The sequence below is a fragment of the Ipomoea triloba genome, chromosome 13 (genome assembly GCF_003576645.1).
Source record: "Ipomoea triloba cultivar NCNSP0323 chromosome 13, ASM357664v1".
Taxonomy (NCBI): domain Eukaryota; kingdom Viridiplantae; phylum Streptophyta; class Magnoliopsida; order Solanales; family Convolvulaceae; genus Ipomoea; species Ipomoea triloba.
Window position 1 is genome coordinate 24,952,530 of NC_044928.1, and position 21,887 is coordinate 24,974,416.

General features: G+C 31.9%; 1 protein-coding gene across 1 annotated transcript; it reads left to right on the forward strand.

The window, feature by feature from the left end:
- Positions 1 to 763: 763 nt before the first annotated feature.
- On the forward strand, positions 764 to 19,191 carry LOC116002708 (phosphate transporter PHO1-like). The gene is made up of 15 exons (XM_031242875.1): positions 764 to 1,041; positions 3,231 to 3,332; positions 7,129 to 7,345; positions 13,745 to 14,072; positions 14,676 to 14,724; positions 14,843 to 14,914; positions 15,405 to 15,537; positions 15,835 to 15,955; positions 16,769 to 17,018; positions 17,137 to 17,241; positions 17,332 to 17,376; positions 17,875 to 18,027; positions 18,125 to 18,406; positions 18,537 to 18,673; positions 18,808 to 19,191. The coding sequence occupies exons 1-15, from the start codon at positions 793 to 795 to the stop codon at positions 18,884 to 18,886; spliced, it is 2,322 nt and encodes a 773-aa protein (XP_031098735.1). The 5' UTR covers positions 764 to 792; the 3' UTR covers positions 18,887 to 19,191.
- Positions 19,192 to 21,887: the final 2,696 nt, after the last annotated feature.

Genomic DNA, 21,887 nt, shown 5'->3' on the forward strand with positions numbered 1-21,887 from the left:
ACCTATCGGGTTGTCTTTTCAGTTTTCTCCATGCAAGCGCAACTGGGATTTTTCATCGATCTCCTTCCCTACGTCTGAACTTATTGGGTCGCCTTCCCTTCATCCGGGCCTAACTATGACTTTTCTCCGCCTTCCCTACATGCGGGCTTTGTGGGCTGCCTTCCTTCCATGCAGGCCCAACTAGGACTTTTCATCGCATTTCCTACCTGCGGACCTATTGGGCTGTCATTCTTCTATGCAGGTCCAACTATAATTTTTCATTGCCTTCTCTGTATGCGGATCCGTTGGACAGCCTTCTCTTTATGCGAACTCATTGGCCTGCCTTCCCTCCATACAGACCAAATTAAGACTTTTCACGGCCTTTTAAAAAAAAAAGAAAGAGAGAGAGAGAGAGAGAGAGAGAGAGAGAGAGAGAGAGAGAGAGAGAGAGAGATAGAGAGAGAGAGAGAGAGATTACTTGAAAATCCGGGGGCAATCCCGACACGCACCATTACAAGATTATTACAATGGGAGTTTTAGTAGTTGCCATAGGCTTTACCATAAATCAAACCTCTTACATCTATGCTGCTTATTTTACGAATAACTCTAATATTCTATTACACTGCTTTTGTTGTGGTTTTGTGGCCAAACATATTAGGCCACGTCAGAAATATTTGGAGAGATATTATATTCCCCCACCCCCTATGTGCCTTTATAAATACTGATCGTTAAAACTCCCCACTAGACCTTCATATATATTCTACTTCATTTCCTCATCCTCTTCTCCGACAACCTTTTTTTCTCTGTTCTGCAATGGTGAAATTCTCGAAAGAGCTGGAAGCCCAACTTATACCCGAGTGGAAGGACGCTTTCTTAAACTATTGGCAGCTAAAGAAACTAATCAAGAAAATTAAGGTTGCAAGAGAACGCAAACATGTCGTCCAAGCCCAAAACTCCCACGCCGCCCTCTCCATTTTCGATCCCATGCGTGCTTTAGTCAACAAAATTTCCGACAAGTTTCAACGTTGTTCCGTCGAAAATCCTGATGATGAAAGAATTCAGGTATTGAATTTAGGAATCACCTGTACGGTACGGTTTAAGTTTTTAATTTTCCTTTTCTCAGGAATATTATTGTGTATAATTACAATCAATAAATACACTATATAGTTTAGGACAACGTAACTACATACATGATACAACACGTACAAACGAGGGGGGAATTGAACACTTTTAAAGAGAATACTTATTTCTCCATCCCATTTTATTTCGAATAAGATATTTATTTATTCTATTTTATTACTTTCTGCATCTCATTTTATTTGTCATATTTTTAACTTGTCTAAAAATAATATGTATTGATTCAACAATAAGAATTGCACATTTCATCTGATGTGTTCTCACACGAGACCAACGTATAAGAAATACTTATCATTATTTTTCTTTATATTTTAGTTGCCTTCTAAAAATTCGTACTAAATATGATTACCCTTTATCATTTCTATTTTTTGTTTTTCAGTGGTTCATGCACCGCCTAAGTGTTGTGTAAAAGTGTTTTTTTCCCTTTTTCTCTGCAGGTTTATTTATTTTTAATTTACCTAAAACATGAGAGAAGTTTTCTTTATTCTTTATTCTTTTTTTTTCTTTTCTTTTCCTTTTGACTTTTGTCTACGAAAACATTAATTCAACGTCTCATAAAAAAGGTTTCCGTGCTAATTTTATTTTTAGCGTCAATGGGAAATCGGTAGAGCCTTTAATTACCACACCACCGGGAATTAGGGGATAACAGATATTTACTACTTTTTATCATCCTTCTCATGTCTAAAAATTCTATTAAAATAACCAGCTTAGTTGGCGTGATTGGTCATGCACTCTTATTACTTAAGAGATGTCGGAAGTTCAAACTCCTCTTGTATGAAAAAATCAATTTACCCAGCAGTTTGCCCTTTAATTGGACCCGCTTTGTGTGAACAGGGATTAATCTGAATATGGTACGAACTTAAAGGTGTCTGCTACAGTTAAGGTCTATTCAAGATACTTCGTGGTCTAACCCAAAAAGAAAAAAAGAATTCTATTTAAATATGGCATTTTGACAGCATCTAAAATTTTACTTTTTATTATTATATGTAACAAAGAAATATCAATTAGGGAAAATTGTAACTTATGTCCCTCCGTAATATGTCAATTATCAATGTCACCCTGACACCCTTGAATTATTTGTGGTGTAAATGTTGCCCCTCAATTTTTAAAACGATACATATATTGTCCCTCATGTACCGTATGGGAGGGGCAAAATATGTACAGTTTTGAAAATTGAGGGGCAACATTTACTCTTAGGAGGGGCAATATATGTATCGTTTTAAAAATTGAGGACAACATTTACACCACTAATAATTAAGGGGTGACATTGATAATTGACATATTATGGAGGGGCATAAATTAAAATTTTTCCTATCAAAATTATTATTTAATAATGAAGTCAGTGGAGATGTTAATATTCGTGTTATCGATCTAATATTTTAGAGGTAATTTCATTTTTTGTCTTAGATTTATAGGTGACAGTTCACTTTTAGTCCTTTTTTTCAAAGCAGAATTTTTGATACTAGTATTATTGTGGTGTGACCATTTTTGGTCCTCCATCAACAAAGCAATTTAAATTTCGTCAAATACAAGAGCATTTCACTCTCCAATTTTGATTTTTTTTTCAAACAATAAACATAAAAATATAGCCGGTCAATCTACTTTATTATATAAAAAATATCAAAATGTCCTTGTATTTAACAGTATTTCTGTGATTTTCTTGACGGAGGGCCAAAAATGGTATTGCAAAAATAATACTAGGATCAAATGAGGATGTTCTGATTAAAAAGAACTAAAAGTGAACTATCACTTATAAATCTAGGATAAAAAATAGAATTAACTCTTATATTTATCATTTAAGATAAAAAAAAATTATTCAAATTACACCTCGGGTATTGTATGAATGTGAATATATATTTTTGTTAGATATTTGAAACAGATTTATTTGATGGCTATGGATAGATTAATGAGTTTTGACAACAACGTTGAATTTCAAGAATTTGTAAATAAATACTTATTTGTGAACATGTGCTTAGCTTCTATGTTGTACGATACAATTGTAACAAATGATAATGTTAATTAGCATTAACCAATAATAATTTGGTTTTAAAATATATAAATAAATAAAAGAATAAAGGTTATGGTGGATACTAATCAATTTTGAAACCTTACAGGTGACGGGAAATGGTAATGAAGATGGCAGTGGCAGTGGAGAAGAAGAAACGTATGATGAGCCTGAAAATGAGCTAGCTCAGCTGTTTTCTGAGGAAGATGAGGTAATTAATATATTGTTGGGAGAAAAACATTTAATATATACATTCGGCTTATTTTGTGTGTCTATTTCGGTTAATGAGATTTGACTTGAGTTATTTTTAATTCAAATTTTTTATAATATTAATTAAGTTTGGTATTAATATACAAAATTTATATATTTAAAACTATAAAAAAAGTACTATTAAACACCAAAAAAATTAAATTTAAAATAAGTATAAAAAAAATACTAAAGAAAATAAACAAAAAAAAGAAAAGAGAAAGAATTAGCTTGACCAATAAATAGTATATATGACAGATAAAATGAGACAGAAAGATTATAAAAAGCCAAAACAAAAAAACAACACAACACAAAGCAATGACATAATAATTATTAAGAGACCACCGTAATGGATAGAGTTTTGGAGGTGGGCATGGGCCAAACCCAAGCCCATGCCTAGCCCTCAAAGCAATAGTTAGTCAAATTTTACAGTGGACCGTGGTTCACATAGACCATGGCTAAAACTGCGTCATTTTTAGTTTTATTTCATTAATAATCGTAGACGGTAAATTCTATTATGGTCAATGTAGTTACTTTTCTTATTATTTAGTTTTATTTTGTACATACTATAATTTTATTATAGCACCACACTACAGTATCATTCTAATTCAACTATAATTTCATTTGACTCAATATATTAATATATGATGAAATATATTATTCACTTTAGTTTTATACACACTGTAGTTTAATTACAATATTATTATAAATAAATAAAAACTTGGCGTGCCACAGAACATAACTGGCGTAATGGCTGCTATCTCCATTTTGGCCATGATCCACCGCATTATGAACATAGGTTCTTATTGAATGGAACATTTTGAAATGGACAAAAATAATTGTTTTGAATATATTACATACATGATAATGTTATTAAATATGATGCCTTAGTTTTTTTTTGAAAAATATGATGCCTTAGTTGACTCTTAATATAAAATTAAATAACATTATTTTGAATTTTTGTTTACAATGCAAGGTAAACCTTAGTACACAATATAATTTGCCTATTAGCAGTTGCTCATTTTTAGAGTTTTTTCCCAAAATGGTCCCTCGACTATTGCTCATTCTCAATTTTGCATTTCGACTTTCAATTGCACCTAATATGGTCCCTCGACTTTCAAAAACTCACCCAATTTGGTCCTCCGTTACATATTCCGTCAAATCAGTGTTAAAATGGAGGGCATTTTCGTCCATTTACCTATTATTAGCCTAATAAACATTGAGAAATAGTTGAGGGACCATTTTGAGAATAGTCAAGGGACCATTTTGGGAAAAACTATTTTATTTATTTCATTTTTGTTTATTTTCATTTTTTAGACTCTATAAAATTAGAATTTCTATACATTTTTTTCTTACAAATATAAATAGTTAAAATCGCGCAATCCAACCTCAAAATTTTTGACTTTCTTTACAGACTTTTCCCCTCTAAATATACAAACTATTCCTATGAAGTTTTACAATAAGTTCCGTAAATTTCATAAATACTCATATACTTTTTTTTTTTTTTATGTTCATAGACAATCAATCACTATGTATTACATTAAATATTACTTTTACCATTGAAAATAATATATTTTTTTCAAGCATAGACACCCAAAGAGTGTAAAATGTAGGGAAAATATTGGACCGAAAGGTAAATTTTTCTAGTAAACTTCTCAGGTGAGCCGAAAAGTAAAATCTCGTCAATGTTTCCTGCAATATTTTCCGTATTTGATTTTGAAATAATTATTAAATTTTATATTAATTTACATTATTTAAGATATTGTATGATATCTTTTATATGTTTTCCTCTTCTTATTTTTTTTATTGATTATTAATTATTAAGGCAAGTATAATTTATTTTGTAATGTGGACACATTATTTTTAATAATTTTGATTTAATTAAATTATATCTTAATTATAAAAATCCTACCTAATAATTTTAGTATGTTACACGGGACACAATAATTATTATAAATAATGTTTAATAATTGTCAATTTGTATTCAACAATAAAATTTATAGTTAATTTTTAAGTTAATCATAAAATCTTTTGTGCTGTGGGCACATTATTTTTAATTATTTGAGTTTAATAATATTATATCTTATTTATAAAAAAAATTCAAAGTAATATATTTAGTACTACAGATGTGACTAAGAATTATTTTAATCGGTGCTTAAAAAATGAGTATTTATGAAATTTACGAAACTTATTGTAAATCTGCATAGGAATAGTTTGTATATTTAGATAGAGGCAAAAAGTCTGTAAAAAAGTTAAAAATTTTTATGATAGATTGCACGATTTTAACTATTTATATTTGTAAGAAAAAAATGTATAGAAATTCTAATTTTATAGAGTCTAAAAAATGAAAATAAACAAAAATGAAATAAATAAAATAGTTTTTCCCAAAATGGTCCCTTGACTATTCTCAAAATGGTCCCTCAACTATTTCTCAATGTTTATTAGGCTAACAATAGGTAAATTGACGAAAATGCCCTCCATTTTAAGACTGATTTGACGGAATATGTTACGGAGGACCAAATTGGGTGAGTTTTTGAAAGTCGAGGGACCACATTAGGTGCAATTGAAAGTCGAAATGCAAAATTGAGAATGAGCAATAGTCGAGGGACCATTTTGGGAAAAAAAACTCTTAATTGAGAATGATGCCTTAGTTTTTTTTTGAAAAATATGATGCCTTAGTTGACTCTTAATATAAAATTAAATAACATTATTTTGGATTTTTGTTTACAATGCAAGCTCAACCTTAGTACACAATATAATTTGCCTATTAGCAGTTGCTCATTTTTATAAAACTATTATAATCAAAATTTAAGGATAATTTGGGAATACATTGTCTAATAAGAAAATCATTGAATTGTATTTCTAAATGGCTTGATTTCAATTAGAGAGTATGAAACTTAAGAGAGAATGAGAGATAGGAAATTAAAGTGAGGAAAATTGAGCGGGGGAGGGGGGATTTATATAAACCATTTGGGCTTGGGCCGAGGAAATGGTTTGGGTCCGTTTTTTGTTTCATGTGAGTTAAGACAGAGGCAAATCCATGTTATTGAATATTATGAGTTAAAATAATGTATTTTATGTGTTAGAATAATATAATTTGTTTTAAAATAATTTACTTTATGTGTTAGAATAAAAAAACTTCAAGGGTAAGATAATTTATTTTAGGAGTTGGAATAATGTACTTTATGCTTTAGAATGATGTACATTATGAGTTATAAAAATGTATATTGCAGTGGGTCACGTAAAAACATAAAATAAAATAAAATTGCACGAAACGACGTTGTTTTTGGACCGTGGTCCACACAATAACTGTTGAGACACAGGAGAGCAAATTATTGTGTAGACCACGGTCCAAAACAACATCGTTTTGATGTTTTAAAAAAAAATTGTTCTGCGCACGTGTTAGAATAATGAACATTCTGGGGTAAGATAATGTACTTTATGAGTTAGAATATTGTACTTTATGTGTTAGAATAATGTACTTTATATGAGCTAGAATAATGAAGTTTTTGGGGTAAAATAATATATTTTACGAATTAGAATAATGTATTTATGTGTTAGAATAATATATTTTATGAGTTAGAATAATGTACTTGATGTGTTTTTGGAGTTGTGTGGATGGACCTTGGCTAGAGTTGCCACCATTTCTATTATTCTATACTTACAATTACATAAATGTTATTTACACTAAATTTTTTTTTAACCTAATGATATGCTTTACTGCAATTATTACACTCATTATGCTTATTTTGCAAGTGTAGGTGAAAAGATTTTTTGTAAAATTGGATGCGGAGCTGGAGAAAGTTAATGAGTTTTACAAGATGAAAGAGGGTGAGTTTGTTGAAAGAGGGGAGATTTTAAACAATCAACTTGAAGTTCTCTTTGATCTCAAGCAAGTCCTCAATGATCGTCGCAAAGGTCTCCCATTCAGCTCACCATCGTCTAACTTGTACAATGACAACAACATTGATTTTTCTGGTCAGTACTAAAATTATATTCTATTACGTACATCAATTTATATCTTAATTCTTAATTAGAGTCATCAAAATGGATCGACGAAATGGGTCCACTAAAAGCTCACCCTTTGACAAGGCAGGCTTTAAAGCCTACTAATTTTGTGGGCTTGAAAAGGGTGGGCTTGCCCCCTCAGGCCCGCCAACTATGGCAGGCTAACCAAGTTCTAAAAACTTTGAACTTAATAAAAAATTAATATAAAAAAAGTTAATGGCATTGTTTAGGACAAAGGAGAACCACAACCCCTTTGTACATTGTGTGGATATTTAACAATTTAATGCCAATTAATCCCTCTTCTGGGAGTGGATTTGACCTGGCCTATGCCCTTCTCATCCAGGGCTGAAGTCGGCTACTGCTTCACCATCAATTCGAACCGACCTCGATTCTAATTTCATTGTTGAATCTCAGCGTTTCGCTATGCTTATTATTCGATGGTCATCCATTCTATAAGTCAAGTACGAATAACCACAGAGTTCTTTGGTTATCTGATTGTCATATCTTTTTTAAAATCAATTGGTGATAAGTATGTAGACATTAATCATTTAACAACATCCCTCCATGATAAGCTACCATTTCTTGAATAGAGTAGGGACTGAACTTGGTTGACGTTCCCGCATAAAAAAATCATGGTAAGACCGGTACTGAGGAGGCTAAGGTTAATTTGGTAGAAAAAGTGGAGTCTAACGCTTCTTTAGAAATCTAGTTATTATTATTTTTTTTTTTTTATAAATTTTATGGGATGGGTGTTTTGGAAAAAGAAATTGCTTTCTCCAAACGCTAAAAGTAGCGTCTGTAATTTTAGCGGTTTGAAGCACTTCAAATCAGTGTTTACCAAATAAATATTTTTGTGTTTTAACTTTGTCAAAATGTCAAAAGTGGTGGATCTGCAATGTTGATTACCAAGGAATTGAAGGTCAATAAGTGCATGTTCAAATAATTAATTTGGTTTGTTTAAATAAAAATTAATACATTTGTTAAATACAATAATAATTAATAAAGTAATAAGTCATAATAAATGGTTAAATGTATAATTTATTAATCATAAATTGATAACAAATCATTTATACAATATACTAATTGCACTCAAAAAAATACAATGTACTAATTACTAATCCATTTTAAAAATATATATATATATATATATATATATATATATATATATATATATATAAATACGAGAACTAAGCGGTTTGGAGGACCACTACAGCTGGCAAAACCTTGCTAGGCCATTTGGTAGGCTTTAAAAATCAAAGTTCATCCACCTTTATTGCCGGGTGCGACTATCCCGTCTAAAAAGCTTAACCGTCATGGCAGTTCTAATTTTAATTGTAATCAATGGCCATTGTCCCTCATGTAGGTTTTAATAGAATAATAGTTATTGTAATTCTCATGTTGTAAGTTTGAATAAAAACTTAGCCATATTCCTCATTTCCAATCAAGAAACTTAAATTCACATAAAATCTTGTAACTCCTAAGTCGTCATATAATTGAAGATATTTAATCGTATTTTTCAATGTGTGTGATTAGCAACCTCTAAATAGATTATATAGGCTAAGGGGGTGTACTTTTTTTGGCATCCACTTGATTACTAACCTATTAACGTAACCTTAGCTTGCCCACATGCAAAATGTGAAATCATTGGCCTCATGAGCCTAAATATCTGGGCTCGAGAGGTTAGTGGAATGATAAATCATAGTGATTTAACAGCCTTTTAGGTAGGATTGAAGATTAACAGGGCGTTTGGTTGGGAGGGGAAATTAGGGAGGAAAATAATTGTAATTCGGTGGAATTGCAATTCAATGAATAAAGTAGGAATTGAAATTACAGTGTTTGGTATGCAAGAATAGGAGTACAGGGAATTGAAAGATAAGAAGCGATAAAATGACTAAAATGCCCTTATATTGTAGTAGATGTTGTAGTAGTAGTAATAATAATAATAATAATAATAATAATAATAATAATAATAATAATATAATTCTTTCAAATAATAATAATAATAATAATAATTATTATTATTATTATTTTTTCAAATAATAATAATAATTATTATTATTATTATTATTTTTTCAAATAATAATAATAATAATAATAATAATAATAATTCTTTCAAATTAAACAAAAAAAAAGACAAAAGTTATGGGAGGAGGGACAAAATTGTCTTTACACCAACAAATTGCTCCTTCTTTCCACCGAATTGCAATTCATATGTGGTACCCCATGAATTGCAATTCATCATTTGGAGGGAATTGCAATTCCCTCCAACCAAACAATGTAGTTTGAAAATTCACTGAATTGCAATTCAGTGAATTGCAATCCCTCCCAAACTACATTCAACCAAACAGGCCATAATGTATGGTGTTTACAAGGAGTCCAATAAATTGAGAATAACTCCACATTGCATTTGCTAGATCTTGATTTTACATTTCCATCTGCATAATCTACAATTTAAATATTAATTAAATTGTCTATGTTGACACTTAATTACTAACCTCCTGAATGCCAATTTGGCAATTTGATTGTATAAGATGTAATAAAAAAATCTACAATCTACCATTTAAGTGTCAATTTGTATCAAATATAATCAAAATATCTTTATAGGTTAATATCAAAAGTCAATTTGTATCAAATATAATCAAAAAATCTTTATAGGTTGTATCAAAAGATATGAGGACAAGTGTCCTTATAAAGCATGTTACAATATTAAATAGTTTTTATTATTACCCGTGCAAATTGAAGACTCAAAGTAGATATTTGTGTCCTTAAACTTCAATTGTAGAGTGGACACGCCCTTAATATACTGTAAACACACTAGCCCTTGCCTTGAATCCTTAATTCATTTGTTGTTGCATAATAACCAAAAACTTTTTCATTAGTCAATGTCTGGAAATAAAGGTAAAAAACGTGAGAAATACTGTTTTCTCCCCTGATAATAAAACTCTTGTGGTCCGCCCGCTGGACTACCTCATGTAATAGATCACCAGACTTAATTAAAATTAACACTCCACTGACATGGCGGTGGTTCAACTTTAGAGATGTTAATTCTAAGCCAAAATCAATGGACTGACATGATAAGTCCAAAACTGATAAATCTGATAATAGTTCGAAATTTAGTGGGCAAGCTGGTAGATCAAGCCACTTAAGGCTATTCTTTATTTCACAAGGGATGTGGAACAAAATTTATAGAGAATTTAGGCAAAAATCTTGTGTCAGACCGTCTCACGAATCCTTGTTCATCTGACGAGTCCGGTCAAGATGAAATGTAATTAATACTTATACTGAAAAATCTAATACTAAATCATGAATAAAATGCTTATTACTTATATGGAAAAATGTAATACTTTTGAAGAAAAAATGTAATACTTTTACATTTTGATTTAATTAAAAGTATTACATTTTTTCTCAAAAGTATTACATTTGCCTTTATAAATAACAAACATTTGCCAACATTACTTATAAGCGAAATTGTAATACTTTTGATGAAAAAAAATAATATTTTTACATCAAAATGTAAAAGTACAAAGTATTATATTTGTCCTCAAAAGTATTACATTTTCCTTTATAAGTAACAAATACTTTATTCCTGATTTAGTATTACATTTTTTAGTATAAACATTACATTTCATATTGACTCGACTAGACCCGACCTGTCTCATCGATAAAGATCCGTGAGACAGTATTACACAAGTGTGACCCGAGAATTTATATGTAAGCACATCTTTAATTAGTATTTTTTTAATATTAAATTTGTAAATAAAATTTTAATAAATTTATTACAAAATAAAATATTTTGTATGAAAATAAAAAATAAAAAATTATTTTAATTATTACATTATAATAAAAATATAATAATTATTTTTAGTGAGAGTTTAGAAATGCAGGTTTATATTGATTGAATGATGTGTGTGTCTATGTCATGTGTGTATTAAATACTAATGATTCTTTAGAGGTGTCGTCCATTTGAAATGGTAATAGGGGTGTGTATGGTTCGCACATGAGAATCGGAATCGGAATGTGTATCAATTACTTGGTAATGGTAATGAGTTTTGGTGAAAGAATTTTGCATGTTTGGTAGTAGGGTAGAATGAGAATGATTATTAATAGATGGGGAAGAAGAGGAGAAAGAGAAATGAAACCCTTATTTTATTAGGGAATTGGTTTTGCAATTAATAATGTGGTAATCAAAACCCATAATAGTGTTCTAAAAACATGTCAACCAAACAATAACAATGACTTTGATACCCATTAGCTAAACCTGTCAACCAAAAACACCCTAAATGTGTCATCACACTACATACCAGTTGTCGTGTATAAGTTTATATTATTAGTGTACGTAAACGTGCTAGTTTATCAAAGTTTTGAAAGTTCAAAATATTTATTTCAAAATGTCAAAATTTTTTTGTTGAACTTATTCGATTAGTGCAAAACCTTATAGAATGTGCCGTCCCAATTGACATCCTTATTCAACTCCCACCAACATTTTTGACCTGGAGACTAAAATTTGGGTCATTAAGCTCCCCAAATTGGAAAATCATTTTTTATTTTCTAATTTCATGGAAAATTGGATAAATGTTATTTCTTGTTAGTAAACTGTCCTAATGTATTAAAAAAAAAAAAGGCAAAAACTTGTGTGAGACCGTCTCACCATGAGACGGGTCGAGTCAAGATGCAAGTGTAACACTTATATGAACAAATGTCATACTTATATGCTAAAATGTAATACTAATCAGGAATAAAATTTTTGTTACTTATTAGGATAAATGTAATACTTTTAAGGAAAAATACAATACTTTTACATTTCGATTTAAAAGTATTACATTTTTTCTCAAAAGTATTATATTTGTCCTTATAAGTAAGGAGTACTTGTCAACATATTATGAAAAATGTATTACTTTTTCTCTTATTAGTAACAAAAATTGTATTCTTGATTAGTGTTATATCTGAGCACATAAGTATGACATTTGCACATATAAGTATGACATTTGCATGGTGATTTGACCCGGCCCGACCCGTCTCACAAATAAGGAACCATGAGACGGTCTCACACAAGTGTGACAAAAAAAAAAAGGCTGGTGGTCCAAAGAAAAAAAAAATAGGGAATGTTTTCTCAGATAAATGGAATGAGTAAATATCAGTGGAGGTCCCCCGACTTTGATGACACCGCCACTTTTAGTCCTCAACTTTTAAATCAACTACTTTTAGTCCTCCGACTTTGATGCCACCGCCACTTTTAGTCCTCAACTTTTAAATCAAACACTTTTAATCCTCTTACTTTTTGTTTCTAGCCATCTATGGTCCTTCCTTTATAATTAGACATCTAATGTCATTTTCTCAAGGGCAATTAAGTCATTTCATAATTAATGTATTAAGTACTATGTTTCTTCATCAGAATAATTGAAGAAACCCTATTCTCCACTCTCCTTTGTTAACACTAAATTTTGGACCAAATGACTGAATTGCCCGTTAAAAAATGACATTAGATGTTTAATTGTAAAGGAAGGACCATAGGTGGCTAGAAACAAAAAATAAGAGTAATAAAAGTGGTTGATTTAAAAGTTGAGTACTAAAAATGGCAGTGCCATCAAAGTCTGAGGACTAAAAGTGATTAATTTAAAAATTGAGTACTAAAAGTGGCGGTGACATCAAAGTCGGAGGACCTCCACTGGTATTTACTCTAAATGGAATCCACAATGCTTCAAACAAAGGCCACCAAGGATCAGATCACGAAACGAAAATAAATCTAAGGCATTGATAACAACGTCAAAGATTGTTCAAGGCGATACTCCAAAAATAAATATGAATAAATAAATGAATAAAAAAAAAAAGCAAATCATTTCATGGTGGATTTCACTGAAATAGGTTAATGAAAAGTTTGTGTAATTTTTAAATTCGTACAAGTATGGATTTTTTAGTAGACTAATTCAAATTTTATCAGTTAATATAATTGGATCGTCACATAATTTTCTATTTGGTAATATAGCATGCATTCTCGTTACCTTGCATTAATAAGTCATTTAATACTCTTACCTTTTTATTCACGAGTAACTATTACCCGAGGGTATGATCCTAGCTGACAAAAGACTATAAGGAAGTAAATTAGTTTAGATTGCCTACATATAGCTAACCGACTTAAATTAAGGAAGCCAATAAGCCGCTCTCGATTAAAATCAAACTTGTAATCTTAGCTTGTGATTATCAAATTAATACATGATTACATGACTTATAACTTCACTGAGTTGTCCCCATTTAATACTCATGAGAAAATGTTATATATTTGGCACATTTCATTCTATTTTTATCCCTATAAATTATTATGTAAGAAAAAAAAAGTGAATTATTATTTCATAATTGCAATGGTGATGGCAGAAGGTGCAGCAGACGAGGTGATTGCCACCTTAGAAAAGAAGGGCATAAAATCATCAGCTAAGGAATCAACGGCGGCAAAGTTGAAAAAAAAGAAGCTAAAGACGACGGCGGTGAGAATTGAAATTCCGGCGTCGACGCCGACACAAACCGTGGCAGCTCTTACGTCTATGCGTTGGGGTGATTTGGTAAGTGATGAGGCTAATAATAAGAAGGATAATGGGAGTAGTAGAGATTATATCCGCAAGAAGAAAATACAATGTGCTGAAAAGATTATCAGAGGGGCTTTTGTGGAACTCTACCGGGGCCTCAAGTTACTCAAATTATACAGGTAACTTTTGTTTTTTTACCCAAGACTTTTATATATATATATATATATATATATATATATATATATATATATATATATATATTGCGGGTACTTCAATATACTCCCTTCGTCCCGAATTAGTTGTCTCATTTATTTTTTGCATGCTTTTTAGGAAATTAAAGTAAATTTAATGTACTTTCCAATTATACCCTTTACTTTTTTTTACAAAGCAATAAAGAAAGCAAAAGTCATAAGGGTAAATTAGAAAAAGTAGAATGATGGTGATGTTCAATTTTGAAAAGATGACAACATTTTGGGACGACAAACTAAAGAAGAAAGTAAGGGACATGGGGAGTAATATGCAATCATAGACAACCTATCAGGTTTAATTTGTACAGGTAATTCTAGTTTCCCATTATTGTAAAAAAACATTGCATGCACGAATTTAGTTCATTGGTTCAGTAGATCAGACAATATTTGAAAGACGAAACTTGGCTCTTTAGATTTGCTAAATCTTGAGTATACATATAGAGCATTTTGGGTAATGTATGTTGTATAGATGCTTTGATTCTCAACCATTAATAATTCATGCCAGTTGTAATAATGAAGTGATTTGTATGGCAGCTCTCTGAATATGGTGGCTTTTGTGAAGATCCTTAAGAAATTTGATAAGGTAATGTTGTTGCGCACGAATTGAAATGATTAAGTCTCCAACATTATATCACTTAACAAACTGTAATTTAAGGTGATATATATGTGCCTATTCTCAACATACATTTCCAATTAAACAGGTATCTAAACAGCAAGCATCTGCAACTTATCTCAGCCAAGTAAAAAGATCACACTTCATTAGCTCTGATAAGGTGAGTTGTATATATTAAATCGAGAAAATTGTAATTATTTCCCCTCCATAATATGCCAATTATCAATGTCACCCTTGAATTATTTGTGGTGTAAATGTTGCCTCTCAATTTTTAAAATCGGTACATATATTGCCCCTCCCGTACCGATAAGAGGGGCAATATTTACACTATGGAGGGGTAATATATGTACAATTTTTGAAAATTGAGGGGCAATATTAGCACCACTAATAATTCAGGAATGACATTGATAATTGACATATTATGGAGGGGCATAAATTACAATTTTCCCTAGTACATCAACATTAATTGTCCAAGTGTCAATAATTCATTATTATTATATTATTGCTGTTGTTGTAATAAGAAGTTAATTGATTGGTGGGTAGGATGTAAATGGGTTAGTAACTGTATTTAATTTGTATGGGGTTGAAATGACTAAGTAATAATTAAGCTAAGTATATTGAATTACTTAATTACTGATGGAAAATTGAAGGTGGTTGGGTTAATGGATGAAGTGGAGACCATATTCACACAGCACTACGCCGACAATGACAGAAAAAAGGCAATGAAGTTTCTAATACCTCAACGCCTCCACAAGGATTCTCACATGGTCCCCTTTTTCGCTGGTAAATTCAAATACCTATCTCAATTTCTCACTATTCCCCCACTTTTATATATTAAACTCAAATCTATCACTAGCCAGGAGCTCATGCATTCCGATCATTGGATAACTAAAATGTGTACAAAGCTGATAGTCAAGAACATTATTAGACAAAATTACAAGTGAAGAATCAAAGTAGTGAAATCACTATAATGGATAGATTATTTCGATAAATTACTGTAATCAACAAATGCTATCTTATACTATATACAGAATAATGGGCATAAAGTAGTGTTATTTATTCATTTTTGTGATTGTGCAGGACTATTCACAGGTTGTTTCATGACACTGTTTACTGTGTATGGAATATTGGCACATTTAAGTGGCATGTTCTCCCCAGGAACAGAATCCACTTACTTGGAGACGGTATACCCTGTTTTCAGGTACCTTCTGCTTTATTTTTACATTAATTGTTTGGTTAATTAGCTCACACCACATTTATTAAAAAAAAAAAAAAAATAGCTCACACCAGTCATAATCTATAACTTATGACAAATTGCAATTAGACCTGTCAATACAGAGTAGTGCAGTGAAACGGGCCAAAGCCCACGGCCCAACAAGGGTAGGCCAACCACGTGGGTTGGCAGGGTAGCCTTTTTTTTTTTTTTTTTTTTTTTTTATAAATCTGGGACAAAAATATACCATTGATGAGATTTGAACTGCAAACTTTTTTATTTTGTTTTATTTTTTATTTTTGTAAATCTAGGACAAAAATACTCCATTAATGAGATTTGATCACTAAACCTAATATTTATTACCAGTTACCACCAAGCTACTCCAACATTTAATAATTATTATACAATAATATATTATGTATCTTTTATTAAAACATTTACTCATCTTTTAATGTAAGAACATAAAGACTTTTTCAATAATGCACAGTATGTTCTACATAAATGCACAATAACTAAATTGTCATGCATTCATGAAGAACTTACCATGCATTACTGAAGATGTCTGCATGTTCTCGCGTTAAGAAGTGTTTTCACCTGAACGAGACCCTATATATAGGCTTGTTAGACCCGCTTATGGGCAGGCCACTAAATTCAATATCCACCCTAACCTATATAGCGGGCAGCACGGGTAAAGCCCATTTTGACGGGTCTAATTGAAGTATATGTTTTTCATTGATGAGCAATATTTAGCATGATGCATGCCACTAAACCTACAAGGATATGATTGTCTTAAATATGCAGCATTTTTGGTTTGCTGAGCTTGCATTTGTTCATGTATGGGTGCAATCTGTACCTATGGAAGAAGACAAGGATCAACTACAACTTCATATTTGAATTCCAACCAAACACAGCCCTCAAACACTCAGATGCTTTCCTAATTTGCACTTCTTTGATGACTGTTGTTATGGGGGCCATGCTTCTTCACCTTCTTCTTTTTTCCCGTGGATTTTCTCCTAACCAAGTCAACGCCATTCCTGGGTTTATCTTTCTGGTTAGCCATTCACAATTTTCAAACTTTCTGTCTGGCTAATTAATGTTTTAGCACTGAGATTCACTAAATTCTGTAGTTAAATATGACTTTTAATTTAAAGTTGTGTTTAATTTTGCAGTGTTTCCTTGTATTGGTTGCGTGTCCATTGAATATATTCTATCGTTCCACGCGGTTCTGCTTTCTCAGAGTGATGCGAAATATAGTCTGCTCTCCATTGTACAAGGTGGCTCCCATTCTGTTTAATCACCAAAAATCCAACTAAAAATGGCTGATCAGATCAATTTACTCTCCATTATTGTTGTGGATGATGCAGGTTTTGATGGTAGATTTTTTCATGGCTGATCAACTTACTAGCCAGGTAACCTTAGCTTATGTTAGAATCAAGTGTTTATCAATACATCTGCACTAATGTTACATTTTCGAAATTTAAGGTGCTGGACTGGACTGGACTTGACCTTTCAAGCCTCCACCAAACAATTCCCCTACCACCTGCCAGTCTTCCCGTGCAATGCACCACAAATATAACTACTAGTTACCGCCCAACTTTATTTCTTTATGTTTTCCTAGCTGTCAGAGCTACATTTGAAAGACAAGGTGCTGGACTTGACCCTTCAGACCTTCCATCCACCTAACAATCTCTTAACCATCTAGTGTTGGATTTGACCTTTTAGGCCTCTGCATAACAATCTTTTAACCACCTGGTGTTGGACTTAACCTTTTAGGCTTTCGCTCAATGCATTACTTGTGTATAGTATATAGTACTAAATTTTTAGTGTTGATGACAGGAGAAAATGGAAGAGTTTTGTCTCCATTTGATTATATTTTGTAACATTATCACTTATTTGTTCATTCATAGATCCCATTGTTAAGGCACATGGAAACAACCGTTTGCTACTATGTTGCTGGGAGCTTCAAATCTTACAATTCCCAGGCCTGCAAATCTGGAAAGCTACACGGAGAGTTTGCTTACATTATCTCCTTTGCACCATACTTTTGGCGTGCTTTGCAGGTAACTACTAAAAAACTTGTACCCAATATCCACTATTGTGAATGCTCTTGGTCGTCTTCGATCTAACACATGATGTTTTTGTTGTAATGATCATCAGTGTGGCAGGAAATGGTTCGATGACAACGATGTTAATCAGCTGGCTAACCTAGGAAAGTATGTTTCGGCCATGGTTGCAGTGTGTGCTAGGCTAACCTATGCTAGACACCCTGAGTCACAAATTTGGCTGGCCATTGTGTTAGCCACTTCAGTAATAGCCACCATTTACCAATTGTACTGGGATCTTGTCAAGGATTGGGGATTTTTCTCACACAAATCTAAAAATCCCTATCTCAGGGACAACCTCATACTCAAGAACAAGATTGTTTACTATGTATCAATAGTGAGTATATATACCTCATTACATATCTAAATTGCTATAGTTCTATTGCCTGATTGAACTGAAAGATGTGTTTTGTGTCAACTAAAAGTTTAAACTGGTAGTATGAACAGATTTGGGTTTTTCTTTGTAGGCGTTGAATGTGGTGTTGAGGCTAGCTTGGGTGGAAACCGTGATGCGTTTCAATGTTGGGATGCTGGAATCGCGACTACTTGACTTCTCGTTGGCGTCTTTGGAGGTCATTCGGCGTGGACACTGGAACTTCTACAGGTACCTAATAACAAGCCAAAGTACAGATCAGATATGCATTATGCTACATTGCATACTCATTTCTGTGCAATTATATATAATTAAGACTGGATTGGATGATTTATCAAAGTTGCAAAATAAATGTGTTTTGACAGATTGGAGAATGAGCATTTGAACAACGTTGGGAAGTTCAGAGCAGTTAAGGAGGTTCCATTGCCATTTTATGAGACATGAAACCCCATCTGATCTGCAGCTCATCATATATTGTCTGAAATCAAAAGCTAGTAAACAATGCCGGCCTTGCACAAAGTGTTGGATTTTGGTTTCAAAATATATAATTTATTTATCGATATACTTATTATTATAAATACTATTAATTTTTTGAATAAATGTAACTTAGTTAATGGCTATCCTAGTGCATTATTTCTTGTAACTTATGAGTATTGAATAGGGCACTACCATGTAATTATAACCTACATGCGAATGATGAATTAGACACTTATTTCATATCCAATACACATGTTGGGTTCTGAGGGCAATCTGTTGGGGCCTCCCTTGTGGAAGCATTTAATTGCCTACATTCAATTGAATTGCTTGAGTCTAAGTTTTATTAATTACTTAATATGCAACAACTAAAGTGTATAAGTCAAAATTTTATCATTATAACTATTGGTCAAGCTAAGATAAGTACAGTTACAGTTTGAAAAATCTCTATTTATCACATATTCAATTTGTTAATTAAGTGTAATTACTTTTTAACAAACAAAAAGTTATAACTATAATATATTAAAACACTATATTAATTGTTTGGATAAACTTATCAAATTAGGATAGGGGATGATTTAACACTAAAAAATCTGTATGCACAGTGATTAGATTTTTTTTTTTTTTACCCACCCTTACCTTGTCAATTAATCAATTAATAACTTAATATTAGTCGAGAAAAATTCAACTCGTTCTTGAAGTACATCTTAACTAATCGATTAACCCAAAATAAGTTAATAAATTTACTATGGTGATTTATGCCATGGATCTGGATACATCTTACAAGGTGGACCTCGGTCAAAATACAAAATTTATATACTGAATATTTACAATTTACATACTGAATGTTCACAATTTAAATTGTGAACATTCAGTATATAAATTGTGTATTTTTAGATCCAAGCCCACCTTGCAAGGTGGATCCAAGTCCACAGAATAATTTGCCAGCATTCGCAGTGTGCAAGATTTCCAAGTGATAGCGTAAATGTAAACGGGGTCTACGATTACGCTACGGATACGTGTGTTACGGGTGGTGAGGAATGTCGTTCGGCCGGTCAGACGATCGGTCTACCGGTCAACGACTGAGCGGTTCGAAGCTATATCGCTCTACGGGTGACGAACAGTAATAAAGAGTAAGCAGGAGAAAGACAATCGGCGAATCACAAGTGTATTAGTGTAGTACTGATGAGTCCTTCCTCCAGTGAGGGGAATGACCCCTCTTTATACAAAGTGGATTCACTATGCACATGGTGTCTGATATGCAAGTGGAAGGCATGTGGGCTGTCACTCCGCAAAATGCGCATCGGTTTGCTCGAAGTGGTTGAGTTACTCGAGGTGATGAAAACACGGATCCCTTGTTCCCGAAAAGTTGTCGGTCGTCACATCAAGCAACTGTTGCGCTCGTGAGCCTCCAATCCACAAGGTGTGTTGCTTCCGATCATGCGGCCGACGGACCGGGTGACCGTCGACGGACCGGTTGGGTGACCGTTGACGGACAGGTTGGGTGACCGACGGACAGGTGATTTACGGACTGACTAGTACATGTGCATATTTACCCATCACCAAGTCTCTAGGACAAGAATGGTGGGGCTCAGATTCAAAATTTAATAATAATAAATCAACTAATTGAATCATGTGTTCCATCCCAATTAAAAATCTAAACTAGTAATTGAATTGCACATTTATATTTATATATTATTTATGCTCAAGCAACTCACAAAGTTGGAATATGATAAGATATATGAAAATCAATTCAAAATTATCATTTTTCAAAGAATCAAAGTAAAAGTATAGTTTACTTGACTGTACGTTGATCGACTTTTTGTACCGTCACTTAAGTAATATTGAATGCATATTTAATTTGCAGTATTTAGCTTCTTTTCCACAACAACAACTCTTTGTTTTCTGGTCAATAATTGTGGACTCTGAAACAACAAAAGAGGGGATGGGGATTGGGGGAGGTGGTCTTCCGAGCTTGACACGTTTAAATCTCTTTGATCCGATGATAAAGGCAAAAACTTTGCTTCCATAAAGACAAAAATTTAGGTGAGATCGTTTCAAGGGTCTCAATCCGTAAGACGGATCGAATTTTTGACTAATGAGGTTAAAAATTTGATCATTAATTAATTTTTTTATTCATTTCACTGATTGAGACTCGTTAGACGGTCTCACACAAGTGTTATCCGAAGATAAATACAAAGAAATTATATATACAATAGACCAAGAAGTTTAAATTTTGATAAGGTAGTATTTAGTTTTCGTGTTGAGTACGTGGCAGTCTAGCAATTTAAGCGTCAACAAAGAATAATTATAAAAGCAGGTTCCCTAATAAGTATTCCTCAATATAATTTGATCTAACAAATATTTGCATGCCTTTCTTGCCATGGCTCATAAGCCCACTTATCTTTTCTTTATACTTCTTTTCCTCACATTTCTCTTCATCTTTCCCTCAACCTCTTCCAGATTGTCCGGCGGAGCTAAAAATAATGGTAAGCCTGCAATATATTTTCTGGTACTCAATAATAGTATGTATTAAAGTGCATAACTTAAAGAGTACGTTAAAGAGTATGCATTATCTTTTTCTATAATATGTCATTTTAAAAATAACAAAAATGTAATACAAACCTACTTCTTGTAAAATATTATATTAAGACTAGACTATTAATAATGATAATAATAATAATAATAATTGTAATACATAAAAATATAATAATCTATTTTAACTACATTATTGCTTCTTTGTAAAACTTTAATTTTCTAACTAATTTTGATTTGTAAAATAATTTATTTATTATTACTTCAATAAAGATTTTATCTATAATGAATAAATATTTTATTTCACAAATGTAGCTATTCAAATGAAATTTTTAATAATGAAATATTTAATATAATATAATTTAATTTATTGAATGTGAAAATTTTTATTTTAATATAATAAGGAGGGCAATTTTTGACTAACCAAAAAAAAAAA

Bases quoted from the DNA above. Each gene is read 5' to 3' on its own strand.
- LOC116002708 (XM_031242875.1), top strand. From the start codon at position 793: ATGGTGAAATTCTCGAAAGAGCTGGAAGCCCAACTTATACCCGAGTGG. The intron at 14,073-14,675 runs GTAACTTTTGTT...TTTGTATGGCAG, and splicing joins AAGTTACTCAAATTATACAG to CTCTCTGAATATGGTGGCTT. The intron at 18,407-18,536 runs GTGAGTATATAT...TTTTCTTTGTAG, and splicing joins TTGTTTACTATGTATCAATA to GCGTTGAATGTGGTGTTGAG.